At 42.3% G+C, this 24,244-nt stretch overlaps 1 protein-coding gene across 1 annotated transcript in view; it reads left to right on the forward strand.

The window, feature by feature from the left end:
- Positions 1-24,244, forward strand: part of MAP3K5 (mitogen-activated protein kinase kinase kinase 5) — a 240,487-nt gene that overhangs the window by 68,290 nt on the left and 147,953 nt on the right. Inside the window, exons 3-5 of the mRNA XM_058671310.1 lie at positions 18,249-18,272; positions 22,823-23,016; positions 23,864-24,032. Of these exons, the coding sequence (XP_058527293.1) occupies positions 18,249-18,272; positions 22,823-23,016; positions 23,864-24,032 (387 nt within the window). The remainder of the gene's footprint in view (positions 1-18,248; positions 18,273-22,822; positions 23,017-23,863; positions 24,033-24,244) is intronic.

Here is a 24,244-nt window from a genome sequence, read left to right on the forward strand (position 1 = left end):
TTGCACAGTCAGGTGACTTTTACACGGTGTGATAGTTTGAAAAGCATCTCACAGTTTGATGAAACGCAAGCTGACACTGAGTTCCTCTTTTCCTTGTGGAATATCCAGCCTGTTTTGTGTAGCTCTTGTATTCCAGTTTCCACATCAGACTCAACCTTGGAATGGGGGAAATCCAGTCCCCAGTATCGTGTTTCTCATGGTTTAGCGTTGTCAGGTGATAACCTCTCACCCCAAATTGGTGCAAAAAGTAGTCATATTTTCCCTGTATCAAAAAAACTGCAGTGTCAGTTACCAAACGTATCTTCTGCATACTGGGTGTGGTGTTGGCATATTCCTTCTAAAATCTGAAATAGTATCTGCGAGGAAGAGGTTTGCCTTGCTGGGCCTCAGGTTGTTTTTCACCGTAAACAATGATGTAAGAAACCTCCAGACTGACATGTTTAATCAATGCGTGAACAAACTTTTCAGTTCACTACTATTTTGAAGTCATAGATTATTTTTATTGATTTTTGGCCCTCTCAGGTTTTTTTTTTTGGATTAAATTTTTTCAAGTGCACTGGAAGGTTTACCTTTTTTTTTTTTAAGATATATTTATTTTTATTGGAAAGGCAGAGGACAGAGAGGAGGAGAGACAGAAAGATTTTCTATCTGCTCGTTTACTCCCCAAGTGGCCGCAATGGTCAGAGCTGAGCTGATACTAAGCCAGGAGCTTCTTCTGGGTTTCCCACGTGGGTGCAGGGTCCCAAGGCTTTGGACCATCCTCCACTGCTTTCTCAGGCCACACTCAGGGAGCTGGAAGGCTAGTGAAGTGTCTGGGATATGAACTGGCATCCATATGGGATCCCGATGCACACAAGGTGAGGATTTAGCCACTAGGCTAGTGTGCCATGTCTGAAGGCTTACATTCTTTCATAGTTATTGATCCAGTCCTATGTGGCAATTTAATTTTATAATTAATCTTTTCAAGGGTATTGTAAACTAACTGATTCTATCCCAAAAATGAGTTGGGGGCAGACTCTTGGAAGCTGAGGGGTCCTTGTTCATCAGCCAGTGCTGACCAGTAACCGTCCTGTATCTGCACGTGGACAAGCAGAGCAGCCCCATCAGTCCCATTCAGGGTTTTTAAACAATGATCACCCACTCAGCCGGAACGTGATGCGAGTCATTCAATCAACCAAGCTTACATCACTTGGACAATACAAATTATTCAGTCAGCTGTAGTGGCAGGAAACACAGATACCCAATTAGTTTAAACGCATCATGCACTCTCAATTGGTAAGAGCTACATCCTGCTAGTAGCAAATAACTGAATCTTGGCAAACAGGTCCTTCCAATTCCATGTACAGAAACTAATTTTGGGTAGTCAGTTTACTACTTGTGTTTTAAAAAGAAAAATCAATATCTTACCCCAGAATGAGATACTTTCTTCCAAGAAGTACTCTCTTTCCCCCTTCGGAGCTTTGAGAACCTGAAGTTGTTGACATGTTCGGAAATGTATCAGAAGATCTAGCCTTTTTGTTGCTACTTTTTATTGTCTGGGCTGTGATAAAGGGAAAGTTTATTTAGTGAGGTGAATTTTACCTTTTACATTTTAGAGAATGAAATGTGTAGGGGACATATAAACTTATTTTTCGGCAGCCTTTGTATAGGAGTGTTACTGGGATTTGGATTTTTTTAAAAAAACCAATAATGCCTAAACCATGCACATTCACCTGGTGCATTCACATGTGCACAGCACCAAGTACGTTGCCTGCACCCATTTTTCACATTTAATCCTCAAAATATAGTCCTGTGAGGTGTATTCAGATATTCTATCACATTTTACAGAATTGCAAAATGGTGCCCAAATAAGTAAAATTATTTGCCTAAGATGATTTGCTAGGAACGTGGCCATAGCCAATTACGTCTATATTCAGTTATAGTCTGCTCTTCACAGGGTTTCATGATTTCAACCAAGCAAAAATGAAAAATATCAGGGAGAAGAAATTGCATCTGTACCATGTGCACAGCCTTTTTTCTAATTACAAGTCCCTAAACCACGCAGTGTAACAACTATGTAGCATTTCTATGATATCATATTTTATAAGTAGGATAGAGATGAGTTGGAAGAACACTTAAGGATGTACATGGATTTTTTACAGATGCTGTACCTTTATATAAGGATCTTGAGCATCTTCTGATTCAGGTATCCAAAGAATGTCCTAGAATTAATCTATCACAGAAACCAGGGGGTGTCTGTTCTAGTAACAAGTATGTCAGATACTCCCAGCAAGTGTGTTCATTTAGAAAATCCATCAACTGCACATGCCTGGATGTCCCATGCAGCACCTATCTTTTCTGTTCTCTCTGCTGTTAGTTTAAGCTCTTTCTATTGTCTTTTTCAATTCTGGCTGGTCATGTTATCTAGTTTCAGAGTCTTAAAAATTCCTTAGGTCCTCTGCTATTAAGAAAAGGTGTGTGTGTGTGTGCGTGTGTGCACGCACACGACTATTCCTGCTATTCAGCCACAAAAAGAAAAACTTAAGTGAACTCAAAATATAGTCCTGTGAGATAGCTCCTGGCAGACCAGGACATATTTAGAATACTGTATCAGATAAGGATTAACCAGAATTAAGAAAAAAAGTAGAGTATCTTTCCAGAGACAGAGACAGAATTAAAATGCTGCTCACATCCCATGCTTCACTTAGGCTGATTCCATGGCCATCAACGAAAGGACAGCTGCACTGGTTAATTTTCATCTGCTGTTGTTTGTTGAAGACAGCAGTTTCTCTTTAAAGAAAATCCTCAGGAAGGAATTATAGGGAAGAAAAGAATCAAGTTCCTTAACAATAGTTGCTGGAAGCTACGAAAGTACTTAAAATTTGTGTCTGAGTTGTCATTTTCAAGGGTTATTTAGAATCTGATTACTCATGTACTCACTTTGGTTTATATCCAGTGTTTTAAGTCATAACAACACTTTAAGAATGAAATTTTTATTTTTTTTAAATTGCTGTACTCTGAGAAACAAAAGCTGATTTTTTTTCTTTTTCTTGGCATTATAACAAGGTATTTTTCACAAGTTCAAATAAACACAAGTTCAAAAACTTTTTAAATGCCTATTGATGTTTATTGAAATAGACTATGCTAAAACTGATGTCTGCTTGAAAATAAGAAATGTCGGGACCAATTCTTTTCTGATTTGTTCCATGCATTATCAGGTGGTTGGATTTCTGATTGGGGTTCCTCAGTAAATGGGAGTGTTCCTCTGGACACTCCTGGCCAGAGAGATGCAATGTAGCAGATACAAAAAAGGGCTGGGGTGGCAGGAGGGATGTGGGGGTGAGTGACTGTTAAGTAGATAAAGGAAGTGGTTATAATGAAACACCTAGGGCTTAAGGGAATTTCCCCATCTAACCTATGAGATTAAGTCTGCTAACACCAATTGACAACAGACAGATTAGCAGGAGAAAAGGCACACGCATTTATTGACCTTAGAAGCCCACAGGAGTCATACAAAGTGTGGAGAAGTCAAAGAAAGGCCAAATGGTTGATGTTTAAATATCCTGCCCATGATAAAGAGACAAGTGGGGGATGGAGACAGTCTTGAAGGAAGAATGAATTTTTTTCTGTTTATTAATTTTTGCTTTAATTTTATGGTACAATTCCATAGGGTATGGGATTTCTCCCTCACCTCCTATTCCCTCCCCCGACTGATTTTTCCCGTATTATTACAACAGTATAATCCTTCATAAGCAGTCATAAGTCCATCAGTCTGTTATTTAAGTGTGCCCTGACATTGCTGGTACAGTGTCAGACAGCTCAGCATCCTAATGTCTAGATATATCCAATGGTTTCATTGAGAGTCCATCTTTGATTTGAAAATAGAGATGCATATTGCGTTGTATCTAGAGTGAATTATTTTTAGGACAAATGAGAGTGGTTCCAAGAAATAGACAGGAGACTAGTATAAACCTTGCCAATACTCGGAATGTGGTGTTAGTTCTAGCCTGTCTTCCTGTGAATTAACCTCTGATTGATCCAGGCTTTATGCTTATCCCTTCTTGCCCTTAGGGAGGGAAAGAGGATCTAGAGACAGGTGGTGGGTGAGGGAACAGGCAAAGACCTTGATTGAGAGATTACTGTCTAGTTCTAGGTACTCAGCACATCAAAGCACATACTGGAACTCCAACAACCATTTCTTCTATTGCCAGAAATTTCTTTGTAACTGTACAGCTCACCACTGCATTTCTTAGGATCCTTTCTCCCATCTCCTCCTTTCTGTCTTCACTTTGGACACTCAGCACTCTCCTCAAACAGTGCTGTGTATAAAAGAAGGAACACGAGACAGTGAAACCCTGCTGTACAGCCTCACAGAGTGAAGCATCAAAAGCTCTGGTGGTACAGAGAGTGTGCTATGATGAGCAGGAAGCTTCCACACTGCTGGTGGGATCGTGGGTTGGTACAATTTGGAAATATCTAACAGTGTTAATGAACTTTTCACCGAGATTCAGTACTTCTATTCTTGATTTGTACTGTAACATAATCTTTCACAGTACAGAGATATAATCAAGAATGTTTATCTTAACATTGCAACATTCCTTCCTCCCAAAGGAGATGGCAAATATCTATTAACAGGAGAATGAAAAAATATCTTTTGGGGCAGTCATATAATGGAATATTATAGAGCACTTAAATCACCAGCGAGCAAGCATGCTTGAAATAGAATTAATTGTTCTCTCTCTCTCTCTCTGAGTAAAAGGTTGTTATATTCATTACTATTTTCTTTATCCATCAGAATAACCTCCATACATCTTGGGCTCGTGAATCCCAAAGATTTTTAGTTTCTCTCTGCTAATGTTCTGCTTATGAAGCATCAGATGCTTTCTGTTTGCATTCAAATGGGCTTTCTTCCCATTTTATCCGCTGTAGAGGAAATGTTTCTCTGGAGATTGATAGGTGACTCAGCTGGTATTGAAATATACTGGTTATGTTAGATTATTCCTGGCTCAAAAATTTTAGCTGTGTTTTTCTGTTTAGCCATTGCCTGAAAAGTTCCTTTACAGATGGTATTTTCTTTAATAGATGATTTTCTACATCAGTGTAGCTATACTTACTCCTCCACTGTCTCCCTGACTGTAATACACACATGTGGTGGCTAAAATACCACCCTGCATCAAAGAATCTTTTATTTTATAGATTCGAATCTGACTAGCATGAAATCTTGTAAGTATAAACTGTGATTTCTCACTATTCACATCAGCCATTTTAAAACATTAGAAATGGAATTGCCATGTAACCCCACAATACCTCGTCTAGTTATATACTTCAAAAACTGAAAACAGAATCTTGAGCTATTTGCAATGAACCTGTGTTCATTGGAACATTATTTACAATAGTGAAAAAAGGAAACAGCCCATATGTCTGTCAGTGAGGAAATGGATCAGCAAAATGCTATTTATGTTGAACTACATAAGTATGTAATTATAAACAAATCTATAAAGTGGAGTCATATTCTCCCCTCAGACGGAAGTAATTTCTAACATATGACCGAAATTTAAGAACTACCATAGTTACTGATTCAAGCAGTTCTCAGGGCTATAGATGCCTGATGTTTTATTTCTATGTATGGAGAGACCCAGGCTCTTTGAGAGCATATTTGTATGGCATTCGACATTGTTTTTCTGATACTTACTCATATCTACTTGAAGAAAATGATTATCATTTGGAAAAAAGTGGTAATGTCTATACTATCAATTTTGGTGACTCCACCAGTTGGTAGTTAAGTTGATAAAGACATGAGGGTAATTTTTGTTATAAATGCCACAATCCTGAATGGAAATCTTACTTGTATATGGTGAATCTACTCAGATTCCAGGCTGTTTTTAAACCCAAGACATCTCTCTCTTTCTCTCTCTCCTTCTGATTCTTTTAGAACTTTGAATAGTAACAACATAGTGGTACAAAATGCACATTTTTTAAGTGCTTATTTTTAAAAGTTATTTTAAAATAGGAACCCATAGTCTAACAGTTTGTGAACCAGAAGCCTTGCCCTATCCTTTCCTGCCTCTGAACCTTCCTATAAGTCTCTTGTTGACTTTATAACAAACTGTTGGTTTAGGATCAAGGATTTTCAACTTTAGCACTCTACACTCTCCTTGGTTCACTATCCTGTACACTTTTTATCATTTCGTGGAAAGCTTTTTTTCCTAGTGAGAGAAGAAACATTCTTATTCCTTTGTTCTACTTTCAGAGACATAATTCCTTCCACCTGTAATTAGAAAAAAAATAGTGGTAATTTGGGGAAGAAGCAGATAAGCACTATCCCATGTAGCACTGCTTGCTTTCCCATGAAGATTTTGAATGAGCACACCAGGCAAATGATTCATTTAGTAGGAGTTGACTTCCTGGTTATAGAATCCATAAGGTTACCCAAAGGGCTCGAAACTGGAAAATCCAGTTTTCTTGGATGTCAGTTACAACAGTACCAGGCTTTCTAAGTAGTTATCTGTAGCCAGGGTAAAATATGCCCTTGCTTTTCTTCCTAAATTCTTCCTGTAACCACTACCCCTTCCATCCACCCTTTCTAGTCGGTTACATGTTAAGAGATGGAAATGTAGAAGTACAAGGAATGGAAGAGGCAAGGGTATTACTGGGTTGCCACCAGCTCCTCACCTCATTTGTAAAGACTCCCATCATAGGCCCAGAGTGTGAAGCCCTTAACAACCAAGAAGGACCAGGAAGGCGTTTACAAGGGTTTTTGGAAAATGACATTGAAAAAAAGCTTATCGGAGTGCAAGAAAAACATACTTGCACATACAGGTTTTTTCCCTTAATGACATTGCTGTGTACTCTTTGAAGCCCTGTGGTGGCCCAGGACACAGAGGAGAGGGAAAAACACATTTTGGCCATTACAAATCAACATTCTTTCAGTGGCTGTTGATCTTTGTGGCAGGCCAACTCATTGGGCTTAGAGGGTCCCTTTAGAATACATCGTTGAGTTCATTACTGAAATGTATTTGTTAATTGTGGTTTACCATACAGAAATTCGTTATCCCTGTAGTTTTAAAATAATACAGTACCTTTGGGCTCGGCAGCGTGGCCTAGTGGCTAAGGTCCTCGCCTTGATCCCATATGGCTGCTGGTTCTAATCCCGGCGGCTCCACCACCTCTCTGTCTCTCCTCCTCTCAGTATGTCTGACTTTGTAATGGAAATAAAATAAATCTAAAAAAAAAAAAATAATACAGTACCTTTAAAAACCACAGATAACATGGACTCGAATAATATGGTTCAATTAAATCTATTGCGGAAAAGAGCCAGTGACAAAGAAGAGGAAGTTAATTTTAACAATAACAAGAGAACAAAAAAGGGAAATGTATATTAAGAAACTATGACAAAGGCTATATGCATGCAGTGTCATCAATGCCTCAGCCCAGTACAAAGACACAGATCTACTTACAATATGGTTTTCCCACCAGGATGTATTTATTTACTTTTAGGTATTTGAAAGGCAGGGTAACAAAGAGAGATCTTCCATCTGCTGGTTCACTCCCCAGATATCCATAGCAGCTGGATCTAAGCCAGGTGAAAATTAGGAGCCAGGAACACCACCCACGTTTCCTTCAAGTGTCTTAGGAAGTTGAGCCATCATTTTCTGCCTCCCAAGGTGCCCATTAGCCGGAAGTTAGAGTGGGAGTGGAATGGCTGGAACTCAAACCAGGCAAGTTGCTGAGATTGAAAGCAATCATTCTGGTATGAGTGGGACTGCCCCAAGTGCTGTACCATATGTCTACCTTGATACATTTAAGTATGAAAGAAGTAAACAGAGAAGAGGAAGACAATTTAGAATTACTTTTCAGCCTTGGTATAATTTAACCTGTTTTGTGATACAGGTTGGTTTGAAAAACAGTTGGCTCCTATTCAAGAGAAGGATGTGTTCTTAGTTACAACCATGAAGAACACATGCAAAATGTCTCTATATTTCATCATGTAGGAGTTGCATTGGAGGTGAATGCTTTGATTTACTAATCTCTCACATTTTCTATGGCTTTAATTATGTATTTATTTGAAAGGCAGAGTGTGGGATGTGGGAGGAAGGAGAGAGAGCTATCTTCCGCTCATTGGTTCACTTACCAATTGAGTGCATCAAATAAGGATGGATCACCCAAAGCCAGGAACCAAAAGCTTCAGCCTGGTTTCCTACTTAAGTGGCAAGGTTCCAAGCACTTGGACCATCGTCTTCTGCCTTCCCAAGTGAAGCGGAGCAGCCTAGACTGGAATCAGCACTCTGGAATGGAATGCCAGTGTCATAAATAAAGCATTAACCTGCTGTGCCACTTTCCTGGCCCTGCATATGGTTTTAAAGTACTGTAAATGCCATCATAAACTTATTTCCTTTGATCTTTACGTGCAACCAGTCAAACATGCACATTCCCATTACTCAGATTGCACAGATAGAACATGTTTTCTTTTTTTTTTTTGAAGTTTTAAAAACAGATTTTTTTAATTTGTAAAACCACTTTGTAGAAAAAGAAGTCGAGATAGAGACTTTCTCTCTGCTGGTTCACTCCCCAAAAGGTCAGTCTGGGCTGGATTGGTCCAAAGCCAAGAACCAGGAGCTTCCTCCAAGTCTACCACGTGAGAGCCAGAGCTCAGAAATCATACTGTGCTATTTTTCTCAGGCCATTAGCAGCAAGATGGATCAGAGGCAGAGGAGACCAGATTAGGACGAGCACTTAAATAGGTTGAGGCAGAGTCTTAGTCTGCCACATGACAGTGCCAGCCTCGAGAATGAGAAATATTTTTTTAAAGATTTATTCATTTTATTACAGCCAGATATACACAGAGGAGGAGAGACAGAGAGGAAGATCTTCCGTCCGATGATTCACTCCCCAAGTGAGCCGCAACGGGCCAGTGCGCGCCGATCCGAAGCTGGGAACCAGGAACCTCTTGCGGGTCTCCCACATGGGTGCAGGGTCCCAAAGCTTTGGGCCGTCCTCGACAGCTTTCCCAGGCCACAAGCAGGAAGCTGGATGTGAAGTGGAGCTGCTGGGATTAGAACCGGCACCCATATGGGATCCCAGGGCGTGTTCAAGGCGAGGACTTTAGCCGCTAGGCCACTGTGCTGGGCCTGAGAATGAGAAATATTTTAAACATACTGCCCACTGGTAAAACACCATCTGATAAGCTGAAACTATCATCAGTTGATTAACAAATCTGTCCGGTTGGAGAAATTGGGGCTGGTGGTATGTTTCCAAACACTCTCCTCACCATGGAAAAAAGGTAGAGTTATTTTCCATTAAGAGTTTGCATCATTAATGAGGCAAAAGCCAAGTGACTTACTGCAGCTGCTGCCTCTTGCACACCCTGCCCTGTGGAGTAGGGTTGGACTCGGGGGTGAGAGGTGTCTGGGTAAGCTGGGAACACAGGCATAGCACAGACACATAGTTGACCCAGTGAGTTGATTCTGGGGTGTGGATATGCTAACATTTATTTTATTTATTGATTGATTGATTTATTTTTAATAATCTTACTTAGTTGGTTAGGTACAAAGGGTCAAGGGCTACAGGGTGAAAGTGGGTAATACCATTGTTTCCACACTAATATTATTTTTCCCTGTATCTGGAGTTAGGGGAGTAACAAAGGGAAAAACCCCACCCAACCTCCCACCCATCCCAGTTCCCCAATGGGAGGCGCATTCCGAGGGTCCCGCTCAAACTGTTTTGATAGTTCATCAGTTCTGGATTGCTGCCAGTCTCGCAGTTCCAATTGCAATGAAACCTATTCAGAGTCCACTGGCTGACAGTCTCTTCATGGTTGTGGTTCTAAGATCAGCAGTTCAGTTGGAGGGTTCTCCAAAGAGACTTCATCTGAGATGATCCCAGACCTGGTTCTTGTGTGAGTTTGCTAGTACAGAGGCCAACACCGTCCATCACACCAATCAGCTTATGCACATGCTGGTCGTTGGGATTGCTGGGTCCATTCTGTTTCCAGCCCTGTCTTCCTCATGAACCAGCACGTGTTGTAGTCCAGCTCAATCCTGCCCACTTCATACTCGTTCCTCACACAAACCAGTTGGAGCTACAGCCTAGTTGGGGGCGACTCCCCATAACCCCCACCAGTTCTGCCCCTTACCCTGGGTCCCATGTTTGCCAGTATGCACCGCAAGCCTGTCCAGTCTGTCCCACATCCCATTCAGCTCTTGTACATGTCAATGGGGATTGAAGCCCAGTTCAACCCAACCAACCTACTATCCAGCCCACACACCTACTGGCAGGTGCCCTTCTGTCTAGCCACCCCTGCCCCTGTCCTAGTTTTCGTGCTGTCCAGTGGGAGTGGTAACCCAAAGGGAGGAGCCCACTAATTCCCTTCTAGGCCACACCCACTCCCAGATTATGCACTCTCCAGGTAATTCTGGCATTTGACTTGACAGAATTAGATCCCAGTGCCAGCCTCTGCCGGCTAATGCTGTGGCTAAGCCCAACCAACCCTCACCCACTCTAGTTTTTGCTTGCACCAGTCGGAACAGTCAGCCCACTGTGGCCCTTATGTAGCTCACATGAGGCCCACAGGTGTTATAGCCCTGCCTAGTCCGATCTGCCCCCATCCCAACTCACGCTTTCTGATGGAAGTAGTTGTCCATCAGAGGAGCCCACCTTCCCCTGTCAGCTTTGCCTCCTCCCCCTGATTATCACATGTGCTGTTTGGACACTTCAACCACATTTGGTACGGCTCATCTCACCTTGGCATTCCTTATTGTGTACTGGTATGTGTCGCAACCAAACCTGGCTCGACCCACACTGTTTCTGGTGCTTGGACTCACCAGTGGTTGTTGTGAACAGGTTCAGCCTGGTCTGTCCCCAATCCATGCCATGTGTATGCCAGTGAGATAATTTCCATAGCCTGTTCTGGGCTGTTTCCTATCATGCTTCTTGTGCTTACCTGCAGGGACTGTGTCCTGCCAGAGAAGTTGTCCAGGCTCCTCCATCAGAACCTCTCCCAGTGCCAGATTTCACACATACCAATGGGTCCATGAGCCAGTCCTACTCAGTTCACTTCCTGTCCTAGCAGGAACAGTAGCTTTTCCTGACTGGTCTTCAACCCAATCTGGTTCAACCCAGCCACAGCTCTTCCAAACCACCATACAGCTCACACATGGTTCAGAAAGGGCTGAGACCTAGCCTAGTCTGTCATACATTTCCCCTGGTCCTCCAGAGCTCCAGATGGTGTTGGAGTCTGGCCCGGCTTGGTGCTTCCAGTCCCAGTCCACACTTATGCCAAGTGAGATTACAATCGTATCCTGATCAGATCGCAGCCCCAGTTCCAGCCCTTGTGCTCATTGGTGGGAAACTCAACCCAGCTAGGGTGTCCCCTTGGCTGCCCAACCGGGCCTATTCCCAGCCTTAGATCATGTCCAGGCCAGTGGCTGCTCTGACTTAGCTTGGCAGAGCCCCTCACTTGTCCTGGCCCCTTAGATGCTGTGGCTTAGCGTGCCTGTCTCACGCAGATCAGTAGGTGCAAGGACCTACTTGGCATGACCTGTGCTCTAGCCTGATTTCTTTTGTGTCTTGTGAGTTAAGGTTTGTTCAGCCCTGCCCATTCTGCCCCCTTCCAGTGGCAGCCCGGCCCACCCCACATCCTGTTTTAGGATGCACATTCAGGTGCTGCTGCCTTGACCTCCCCAGACTGTTGTAGGTTCCTTTACCCGTGAGTGATGGCAGGTGCCATGGTCATACCTAGCTTAGTCCATCGCAACCCCAGCTTGCGAGCTAACCAGGGGCACTTGTATTTCCACATGGCTGGGCCCATACAACCCTATAGAGTCTACCCCCAGACCAAGTTCTCTCACGTGCTGGATAGTGTCTTGACCCAGCCAAAAGTGACCTCTCTACCACTCCACCACACAATTGTGTAATGGTACCCAACACTGCCAAAGAGGCCACCATCCATAGCTTTGGTGTGGGCTGGTGTGTGGCGATCAGTAATGCTCTATGCTAACAGCCCATCTCTGTATTCCTGATCGGGCTAGTGAATGTGTCTAACCCAAATTGTCTTATGGATACTTCCGTCCAAACCACCAGGTCTCAGTCCCCATGCATGCCTAAAACTTTCATGACCCTGTCACTGGGAATCACCCAGCATTCACTTCTCACCTACACTAAAACTGGCCTTAGTCATGGGTGTCCCCAGGCAGCAAATATATCTTAAAAGCCCCAGAGTTTGCCCCCAGGTGGCCATCAGGCAAAGCCTGGCACCACTTGGAGCACTGGCTGCCCTGGGTGAGGCCAAGGACTCGTTCACTGCCTTTTGGCAGTATCTTTGGCGTGAGTCCCCAGCATTGGGTCCAACCCGGCAGGGGCACCCCTCACAGTTGCCACACTGCAGGGAGTTGCACTTGCCACCAACCCCAAGGCCCAAACCCCTCCCAAACTCGCCCAGCTGCAAGATCTTAGTGGCAGGGCAGAGCTAGGAATTTTAACCCAGTTCCCAAGTTGCCTCATGGCGGACTTACCCTGAGGGAAGAGCTCTCTTGGGTCTTGGGGGAGGCCAAGGACTCTTCACTGCCTTCCGGCAGTGTCTTTGGCATGAGTCTCCAGCATTGGGTCCGACCCGGCAGGGGCATCCCCCGCAGTCTCTACACTGCAAGGAGCTGCACTTGCCCCCAACCCCAAGGCCCGAACCAGAACATATTTTCTTCATGGATGAGAACCCAGAATTACCATGTTTGCTGAAGGCCCCCTAAGCTCATAAGTGTTCTGGCAGGGATGGGCTCGTCTTCTTCGATTCATTGTCACACAAAGACACTTTGCTTTTATAGGTCTAATTAGCTATTTCATGTATTGCAGAAGATGAGTTTTCTAAGTTTTTTTGGGGGGTGGGGGGCATTTCATGTGTCTTTTTATTTTTACTTAAACATTTATTGAACAATGTAGCTATTGAACACAAATGTCCTAGTTTCCTGTCTTTAGAGATTTCATGTCACAGATCTGTGCCACCTGTGGGCCTCTATTTTTTGTGAGGCTGCTTGGTATATGGAAAAGGTGAGAGAGCAGCTCACCCTTCCTGTGAAGTCCAAGATGCCCTCAAGAGCTAGAAATCATTCATATTGAATGAGATTATAATGTTTGGAAGAACAGAAAATTATCCCTCTTTCCCCTGATTCAGGTGGAAAATTTGCCAAGATCTGCTGGGACAGCAAGATGGGTAAGAAGGAAGCATCCAGGTCAGGTTCTTTCCCTGGGGAAGACCCCTATCACCCCACCAGCCAGCTCCTTTTTCTTCTTCCGGAAACCTGAGCCCTTGGATACTTCTTCCACCTTGAGTCCATTTGAGGTAGTCACACCACACCAGCTGTTCCCCCGCTCTTCCCTTGACCATGACCTAGATTTTAGTCAACAAAGCTTTCCAGGTGTTGTATTTATCCCCAAGATGGCCTCTTCAAAGTTGTTTTGTCCCAAATCGCTATCAAAAGTTGGCTTTATCTTGCCATCCTCTCCTACATGGTTTCTTGGGTCTTGCTTACAGATTTGGTTCTCAGAAGTACTGGAAAATTCAAAAGAAATTTTGTGGATATTTCTGAAACAGCCAGAAGCTCCCCATCCCCCACGTCCCTCCAAAGTTTGTAGGCAGGAATGACGTTGTAGCCGGGCCTTGCATTCTCTAAAAACAGCTCACTGGGCAAGAACATGTGAAGATGGTTTCTCTTTGTATTGATAGACACCTTAAATGAGAAGTTGCCATGTGATGTACAATATAGCAGGTTGTCCTCTGAGTATTTCCTTTCCTTTTCCCCTCTCTTTAGTGTGTTTAGCTCAAATGATACACTGACTTATGCGCCTCAGGATTTAAGTACCTGCTGAGGTCTTGTTTGCTATTCACTTGGACCAAGTTAAAATGTACAAATACTACCCTTTCCCCTTTAAAGTTGATGAGTCATTTGGGGTTACATCATACACCCTGAGTAAATTCTGTCTCCTTCAGGAGAATGATTTGTATCTATTTAGCCGCAATGAAATGTAAGTAGTAGTTAAACAGGAGTCAAGAGATTGCTCTAGGGATAACTTGACCATGGCTGCATACTTAGTTATAACACAGCCTGAGATGAAAGCAAAGGAGGCCAGTGAACCAGTGGTTATTTCAAGAAGCAATCCCTTGGGAACCCAACATGCTGGCTGTGAGCCTATAGTGGTTGTGCTGGTTTCTATAGAGCCTTTGCTTCCCTCAGGCCTCCCCTCTGTTTTCTTCCCTATCACTGTCATCACTGTGCCTGGTTCACCAAGAGACAGTGCAAGTAGCTCCCATACTGGCGGAATGGGAAGACATTTCTCCCTCCACTGACACAGGGATAATACTGACTGATAGGCTGTTGGCCAAAGCGAATGGTAGACTACAGAGTTCGAAGAGGCCGGTAGTCACCTAATCCAACTTTCCTAGTGTGTTACTTTCTTTTTCAAAATTTTTATTTTTGATGATTTTTACATGATTGACTAGGACTCCAAGGGTCAAGGGCTAAAAGAAAGTGGGGAAGAACATTGTTGCCACATGCTCTTATTATAAAGGGAAAAATCACATCCAGCCTTCCAACCATCCCAGGGTCCCCGATGTAGGGCATACTCTGAAGTTCCCCTTCAATGGTTTTAACAGTTCAACACTTCTGAATTACTGCTGATCTTGCCACTGCAAGCACTATGAAATCACTCCAGAATTCACTGGTTGACATGGTCCACCCTAGAGTCTCCATTTACCCAAATACTCACTGGCAGCACTTGGCTGGGATAGTTAATCAGTTTGTTCTGTCCTCTGTCATGGTACTAGGTGTCCTCTGCAGGCTCCAATGTACTGCCATATCCTCCATGTGCTAGTGTGTTACTTTGTTTTTTTTTTAAGATTTATTTATTTTCATTGGAAAGTCAGATATACAAAGAGGAGGAGAAACAGAGAGGAAGATCCTCCGTCTGATGATTCACTCCCCAAGTGAGCCGCAATGACCAGTGCTGTGCCGATCCAAAGTCAGGAGCCAGGAGCTCCTCCGAGTCTCCCACGTGGGTGCAGGGTCCCAAGGCTTCGGGCTGCCCTCGACTGCCCTCCCAGGCCACAAGCAGGGAGCTGGATGGGAAGTGGAGCCGCTGGGACCAGAACCGGCGCCCATATAGGATCCCGGGCGTGCCCAAGGCGAGGACCTCAGCCACTAGGCCATGCCGCTGGGCCCAAGTGTGTTACTTTCAAGAGACATGAATTGCACAGGCCAGCTGGGAGCAGAGCCAGACTTTATACACATCCCCTCTAATCCCTAGCTCACAATTAATATCTGTATACTTTATGTATTCATGAATTTATTCATTACTTATACTTTTAATGAGTACCTAGTATGTGCTGTGGGATTTTGGGTTGGCAACCAGGGGGGATAAAAGATGAACACAACACATGGTCTCTGCACCCAATGAGGTAGGATGGAAGAATCATAACAAAAATCTTCATGTGGTGTATGAAGCAATGTCATTGAAATCTGTCTGAAGGTCAATGAAGACAAAAATTATACATGATCTCCTGCGGGAGGACGGCTAAGGCCAATTTCATGGAGACAGGTTTCTTGGACTCTCTGCTCAGAGGATGCTGTAGGAGGAGGATGAAGAGAAGGGCCCTGCTTGTTCCGTAGAGCAAGTATTCTATAGTCTGGCTTTATGATCACCCAACACTTCATTAGATAGTTGTCAAGAACCTTGCTGCGTAAGTGTGTATCTGTATCTGTAATGTGCCATAAGTCCCTTTAAACACCTGTGGGAAAAGCCATGTTCAGGCTGCCCTTCAATGTCATTCTCCTATGCCTTGGTATCTATTCTTGGGGGCTCCTCCAGCTTCAAGGGACTTCCTGAGGTGTCCCTGAGCTCTGGCAATGGTCATCTGAATGCTTTTCCCCACAGATACTGAACCCCACCATCCAATTCATATTTCTGAATTTGTAACATTATTTACGTTTTAGTGATTTGTCTTTCTATGGTCATGTGCTCACCTTATTAAAAAACATGTAGAAGTACAGAAAGGATGGACATGGAGAAGCTGTGCTGTCACCATTATCTCTGAGTCTGGTGGCTGACTGCATGGGCAACCTCTGTTATTCCTTTCCTGAATATCCTGCCAGAGACATTATAGGAATGTGCATATTAGAATTATGTTTTCTCCTGTTTACATATAACTGGGACCATGGGATAAAGTCATCTGTCCTTTTCTCTTTCCATTTAGCATTGTGTTTTGGCAGCCTTTCTCTATCACTATTGTTCTATTGCAAGGAGGCTTCATATTCACTTAACAATTTCTAGGTGATGGGGATTTATGTTGTATCCCAATTTTGCTGTAACACAAGTTGTTCCCACATTCGTGATGTTCCTTGATACAAGTTTAGGTTGCTCACTGTGTGAAGCACCTCAGCTGCAAAGTACACAAGGATTTTTACAGGCAAGATGTCTTCACTTGTGCGCTATACAACTTTCTAGTCCTGTCATCTGTCTGTGTTGAAATGCATTTTCTGCTTTACCCTGGTGATTAAATTCAATATCTTTCCAAATACTTCTTTACTCCTCTCTTGTGCACTCCCACAGTATACCGTCTCTCTTGGCTCTCAGTGATAATATTATTGTTCTTTAAATGGGTCTCTGTTTCCCTGCATGTCTGGCTTGGATTCCCATCTCCTGTCTTTGCCTCCGAAAGTTGTCTGTCATAGCTCAGCCAGAGTTCCACCTTGTCTGATGCTCTTCCCTGGCTTCCTTGAGGCATACCACCACCTTTCTCTTTACTGTCTCTTATCACTTGTTGCATTTTTCAGCTGTTTGCTTCAACATGCATTTCCATCTAGACTTACAGCATTTCTTTTGAAATATGTACATGTCCTCTTTTATAAATCAGCAAGACTGTCAAGTATTCAAAGGCACCACTTAATGTTTTAGGACCTGTTTGTGGTTCTTAAAACCACCCAGTACAATTGCTTTCTCTGTCAACTTTTGTTTCTTGCCTTTCTGTCCTTGAATGATAACTCTAAGCTAAAGCCCTGGGTGAGGGAAGGGGGATTCTTTGCATGCTGATCCTGACCTGAAGGGCACTGATGGGCAGCTGAACCCCACATCTCTACTCCCTGATCTCGCTTGATCTGATTCCTCTTCATAGCCACGTGGACTCAGTCCTGGGGCTTTGCAAATGCCTTACCTTTACAGTTTCCATGACAACACAGTGGCATCTTTCCTGGGAAATGTACTGTTTGCTTTATTTCTAATCCACAATTTCCCAGCCTTGATAAAATCTTTATCCCATAGGTTCTTCTTGATTGTATCTGCAATGTTTCACCAGTTGAATGTCAAGGGGAAGTAAGGATGATAACAAAGCTTCTCTGGAGAGTTTTCTGTGCAGTTGGTATTGCACAGCCACATTTCTACACAGTCTTACTCCTGACGACCCAGCAGATATGACATTATTCACATGATGTACTTATCCTGATCTACTTCTGATGGAAACATACCAAAATGTTACTCATGATTTTCTGCTGCTAGATATTCTTATTTGTGTGCAGTGGTTAACACCTTTATTTCTTTTTTTAAGATAAAAAAAAAGCTTATTAGAAAGCCAGATTTACAGAGAGAAAGAGAGATAGAATGATCTTGCATCCACTGGTTCACTCCCCAAGTGGCTGCCAATGGCTGGAGCTGAGGTGATATGAAGCCAGGAGTCAGGAACTTCTTGTAGGTCTCACACATGGGTGCAGGGTCTCAAGGCTTTGGGCCATCCTTCACTGCTTTCTCAGGCCACAAGCAGGGAGCTGGATGGGAAGTGGAGCAGCCAGGACACAAACTGGCTCCCATATGGAATGCTGGCACTTAAAAGCTGAGCATTAACATGTTGAGCCAATTATGCTAGTCCTAATACCTTTCATTTCTAATGGTTCAATGTGAAGCACACTCCTTGGTCCCCTCTCAGGGTGTGAGAGACTGCTTACGGAAAACAAACTTTCTTACCTTTTCCCAAACCAACATGGTTGATCACGTAAGTCTATACCTCACTGTTCCAGATTGTTAGGTTGGGTATTTTGCCAATTTGTGCTGTTTTCCTGATAGTCTAGACCAACAGATTGCAAATGTTTCAGATGTGAGGAACTTGACACTCTTTGGATTTTGCACTTGCTTAAAAAATGGTAACATAGGATTTTTGCATATAAAAGAGTTCAGTCAAAGTCACTGAAGAGTGGGCTTTTGTATTAATATTTGTCATGTTTTTTCTCCTTTTTCAGGACATTATTTGCCAGAAAAATACTGTGAGTATTTCATTTTGTCTTCAAAAAAATTTTTTGTCCCTTCTTTTCCATCAGCTAATCTCTGGTATAGTTTAATCCCTATAAGTTAATTTCTGTATCCTGTTTATCTTGAGGATTTCTGGTATATCAATATAGATATGATGGTCTTATCTAAATACTCCATTGTGATGAAACCTTATTTATACTAATGGGAAGTGATACTAAACCTCGGTGTTTTCTATAATTATGCTTCGGGGGATAATGGTCCATATTATACTCAATATTGTGTGAATTATGGATGACATTGAAATAATGTATATGAGGATGCTTCAGACATTGTGGAAAATGGAATAGAAGATAAGGTTTTTTGATGCAAAGAATTTGAAAAGCTGGGGTGGGCATTGTGGATTTGTGGGTTATGCCTGCACTTGGGGCTCCTGTATATGAGTGCCTGTTTGAGTCCTGGATACCCTGCTTTTCCATCTGTTTCCTGTGAATGCACTTAGGAAGACAGCAGAAGTTGGCCTACAAGTACCTGGATCCCTGCCACCCATGTGGAATATACAAGTTAGCTCCAAGCTTCTGGCTTTGGGTCTTGCCAAGACCATGTAGCTAGTGAACCAGGGAATGGAGACTCTCTGGTTCTCTCTCTCTGTGTTTCTTTCTCTCTCTCCTTCCCTCCTTTCCTCTTTGTCTCCCTCTTTCTTACATTGCCTCAAATAAATCTTTTTTAAGAAAAATAATTTGAAATTCATGCAGTTTTTTCATAATGCACATTCTCCAAGAGCTTTCAAAGACTCCTTTTATATACAATTTTCAAAAATTGCGTCCCAAAATAAACTAATTTTATTTTCTGCAATTTCTCGAAGTAGCCTCATGTACACACACACACACACACACACACACATACACACACACGTAGAAATTGTAAATCTGCATATACCCATTTGGAGAGGTTTGTATATTTGTGTTAGAAACACACAAATAGAAACTTTAGAAAGATAGATTTACATTCTTAAGTTTTGTAGACTGTTTTAATGACATTGCTGTAGAACTTCTACCCTCCACACCGAGTTAAATATAATAAAAATTAATTTTAAACTGTATAAAATGCTGCATGGAGAAATGTTTCACCGTATGCAGCTGAAACAGCCTTTTAAGCCAGTGGTTGTATGTTTCATTTTGGGAAGTAAGCCACCTCTGCAGTGTTGAGTAAAAATATTAAACGCGCATAACATAAACGCTGTGCAGTGTTCTATTTAAGATGATAAGTACAATTGGTATTTTCCCTTAGATCAGAACATTTTAAACAGATCCTTTAGATTTTTCCAGGATAGAGATTCATGGCAGCATAAATAATGTTGCCATTATAAGCCTTTATCCTTTAATCTCAACAGGAAATGAACTTGAATTCACCGTAATACATATTGGTTGAACATGAGCCACGCACCAGAATTTGGGCTTGGTGTGGGAGAGACCTCACTAGGGAGTTTCAGAGTGGAGGCAGCATCAGAAGTGAGGGGGAGAACTGTGAGTAAAGAAACAAGCAAACAAACCAATTAAGATAGAATGAGATGTGTTAAGTAGTGGGTGGCCATTGCATCAAGGTCCAACCAAGGAAGGAGCCCATCAGGTCCAGCTCCTCTGGACACATGGAGGAGGTTGATAATTACACTGCCTGTTGCACATCCCAGCCATGTGGCCCAATGGCTTAAGAAATCTGCCAAGTATCAGGTGCTGGAAGTCCTTTCCAAAAGTTGAATATTTTCAGCTTATTTGAGTCGTTTTTTGATGCCTGCTAAGAGCTTTTGTTTCTGCCAGCTTAATTGGTTTTTTCCTTAGGTACCTTTTAAAGAGTGAAAGATTTTTTTTTAACAGTGAAGGTGGTAATTAGAGTAAGATTGTATTTCGAGCCGTGGATATTTACAGCTATGCGGAAGGAGGGAGGAGCATGTGCCAAAGGGATCAGTGTTATTTTATGACCATGTCTTAGTAGTTCTGAAATTTGAGGAACTGGAATTGCTCTCTTACAAGAGGCAGGAAGTCTAAGGTTTTAGGTATTTTAGAATTAGTACCTTATTAATAAAAGGCAGTTCTTGCCCTTGAGGTTCCTGTTTTTATTTACCCCAAATCACCACCTGTTTCCATACGGTAGTTTCCTTGGCAAACTGTAAACACAAAAGACAGTAATTTCTTAGTGAGCCAACTTGGGAAATAAATGTTCGCACATGATTGGTTTTTGGCATTTTGAAAAAGTGCTTTTCTTGACATTTAGTATTTTTAAAAAATGCATGACACAGGACCAACTGCGCTTTCTCCCCTTCCAGACTTGATGGGCTGGCTATTCATTTACTTGCGTGCCTCTTTCAGCTTATCACACTCCTCTTTTTATCTGGCATTTCCAAAGGGAAATAGAAAAAAAAAGTGTGTAAGGAGGCAAGGGTACTAAAACTCTCAATCATGGGGTTTGTTTTGGGAGCTGCTTTTCCTTGCTATCTGCATGGCTCTCATTTTTCTCATTTCTCTCTTCACTGCCCGGGCCACACCCAGATATGTGATAGTGATCTTCTACCATTGCCCACTATTCAATAATCACGAAGAGTCGTGTCTTATGCATCAGTGCATGCGTTATGACAGCTTCTCAGGATCCAGAACTTCAGTAGTATTTCTCTGAGTGTGCTTCTCTGGTGTTTTGGCTTTCTGGCTGTTTTTGTTTTGTGATTTTGAGGTGTTAGAATAACATATTTTATAATTCTGAGTGATGTTGCTCATGTACAACAGAAATACCTGATTTTTTTATTCTTCTGTAGCTCACACTCAGTTTAAGCTCTAGGTCTGGAAAGTAATCTGTTACTATCCTAGCCTTTCTTTTCTAAATAGGCAGTGGTTTGAGTTAAAGGATTAAATTGTGAAGGGCATGCTTTGGGATCTTTTGGTAGTATGTTCATTTTCCTTCTTCCTGATTAATTTTCCAATCATTCTTCCACAAAAACTTTTAAAGGAACAACTGAGTGTGCTTGACTTGAAAGTCAAAACTTCAACCTTTTGAAGCTTTCTTCTCCTCATACTTCAGCTAGAAGTCAGATGTGCCGTCTGCTTCATTATCTGACATATGAGTGCCCTGAAATATAACAGATAATATAGGCCATTGAACACTTCCTGTCTACTTGCTGTGACCACTCATTTAGCTCATATAGGTGACTGAAGGTTGGAGAACAGGTGTGCCACCTTGTAAAATACACAGGAAAGGGATGCAGAACCACTTGGCATGTCATTCAAACAGAGAGCCTGGGCTGGGGTCCCAAATACATCACACATCAGTTATATATCTTGATTGTAATTTGTTTTGTGCTCCAGATCCTTTTATGATTTTCCATTGCCCAGCATATAGTAGGGTACTTCAGAAAATTCAGGGCAAATGAGGAATTAAAGAATCCATGAAGTTTGGTGTAAGAGATTTTAAAACCCATGCATTGTTTTTACCATGAAATGCATTTTTTTACAAATTGTTGAAGACCTCTTGTGTAGTTCTAAAAATTTTGGTTGGCAGGCACTTCCTTTCCTGGAGTCCCAGTCTCCGCTGAGGTTTGCTTACTCAGGCATGTCCAAGCCAACTCCCTTTTTCTTCTTGTCAGCTTTGCTTTTGTTGGTGTTGACACACCCTCACTAGGCATCATCTGAGAGTTGAATAAGGTCAGTGAGCCTGGGCCAGAAAGAGTGAGCAGAGAGAGGCCTGGGCTGAGGTTAGCAGGCAGCAGGGTCTGGATAGTGAGGCCCTTATGTTGAACGACATTGCTGTGTTTTATCTTCCCAGAGAGCGCATGATGGGACTTTGAGCACCTGAAAAAATTGTTCAGTGTTGCAGCTTGCTGCCAGCTAGTTGCAGAGGGGGTTGGCGGGCCAGGTTGGAGGCAGGGAGAGCACTTGGCAGTGGTTCACAGCCGGCGTGCTGGTGAATGGGCCAAAATGCTGGCAGGGAAGAGGGAGGCAAGAGGGCAAACAGGAGGTCTGTTTTGGAGGCAGAGGGGAGAAGATTTTGATGGTATATTGAGAGCAAGGAAATGGATGCAACAAGGATGATCTCTGGGGCTATAGTAATAACCAGAGACTGTTGGAGCCTCAGATGGAGCCAGCAACCTGGGGAGGAGCAGCCTCATTCAAGCACGGCCTGTGACGTGGGAAGCCCTTTAAATGTTAGCTCGTAGTGGTTTCCTGTGTTTATACTGTATCTCCATGAGCATATTAAAAATTCCCTGGAGACTACAGGCCATGCTTCAAACTGTTCTATTTTTCCTATAGCATCTGTCATAGTGCGTTAGGTGAAAAAGGTGGTGAATCAATATTTAATTAATCAACAGAAACGCTTGCACACTTTCTTTGTTTATCCTCTCAAAGTACTAAATATTTGAAGTAAGCAGTTGAAACAATTGAGGAACATTTCCAGTTTCACAAGTCATACATATGAAATGAACTTTTTCTATCCTTGCATTCAAATGAATCACTGGAGTTAGGCTTCCTGCATGGTGTCCTCAGGCTGACTCCCCACCTCCTGGCACCTGCTCTCTTCACAGATGTGCACTGGGAACTACACCTTTGTCCCTTACATGGTGACACCCCATAACAAGGTCTACTGCTGTGACAGCAGCCTCATGAAGGGCTTGACAGAGCTCATGCAACCCAACTTGGAGCTGTTTCTTGGACCCATCTGCCTACCTCTTGTGGATCGTTTCATTCGACTCTTGAAGATGGCACAAGCAAGTTCCAGGTAGAGCCTAGTAATGCCATTTGCCATTGCTGATGGATGGTTCTCCCTATTTCATTTGTGCATCTTGTAAGGTGGTGTTTAGAAATCAGGGTACAGATAAGAACCAGGAAACAATATTGAACACTGTCTTCAGAGGTGGGGAACTTCCAGGTGGAAGACCAAGGTAGCCACAAGTGGACCTCGAGATTCAATCAATCTGTAACAGGTTTATTTCTAAGTGGATAAATATTCAGGTGATTCTTGGCAGAAAAAAAGGTTCCCCACCCCTGTAAGTAGATAATGCACTCATCGATATCATAGGGTCCACAAATTACATTATGTGTATTTTATTAGCAGAATAGCTTGATATTAGAATAAAGAAGGACTACCAACTGCTTTATTAGAATTGTAGAGCTAAATTGTGTACAAAAACCTGCTCAGAGTACATGTCCAAGGACTTTCAATATAAGAACAAGGATTCTGCAAAAACTACTGAGAGATTTTGATTGAGTAAATATGTTAATAAATGATGATGATGAATCAGAAAGTAAAGGTTAAGTGTTGTTCAAATTATAGGCAAATCTAATTATATAGAATAACGTTTCAGAAAAGTCAAATAAAGCTGTGATTTTGGTGGTTTAATGCCTTTAGTTCTTTATGAAACAAGAATAGAATATGAAAGTAGATAATAGGACTTGAAAATTTCTCAGTAATGACAGATATCATGAGGTATTCATGCTGTGTATCTTAAATAGTTGGACAGTTATTAATGGACAAATACCATTAATTTTCTTATAAAATTACTGTTTTTATTGAAATCCCTTCAGGTGTTAACTTTTTGAAATAATGTTTGATTTTTCTCACTCAGCCAATATTTTCGTGAATCTATACTCAGTGATATCAGAAAAGCTCGTAATTTATACACTGGCAAAGAACTGGCAGCTGAATTGGCCAGAATTCGGCAGCGAGTAGATAATATTGAAATCTTGACAGCAGATATTGTGATCAATCTGTTGCTGTCCTACAGAGATATCCAGGTGAGAAGATGCTTCACAGTCAAATCTGTCATGGAGTATGTTGGACGAATAAGGGGGTGCCAATGTCACATTTCTCTTGCCATGTGTAGTTTTTTGTTGATTCTGCTGAATTTTCTCTCCTGTTGTGATTTTATGGTAAAAGAAGACTCTTGAGAGATAACCATCAGTGACTGTACAAGATTTTCCATGGTAAAGCCTGTCTCTCCAAGAGA

Source organism: Ochotona princeps, chromosome 1 (assembly GCF_030435755.1).
Source record: "Ochotona princeps isolate mOchPri1 chromosome 1, mOchPri1.hap1, whole genome shotgun sequence".
NCBI classification, from domain to species: domain Eukaryota; kingdom Metazoa; phylum Chordata; class Mammalia; order Lagomorpha; family Ochotonidae; genus Ochotona; species Ochotona princeps.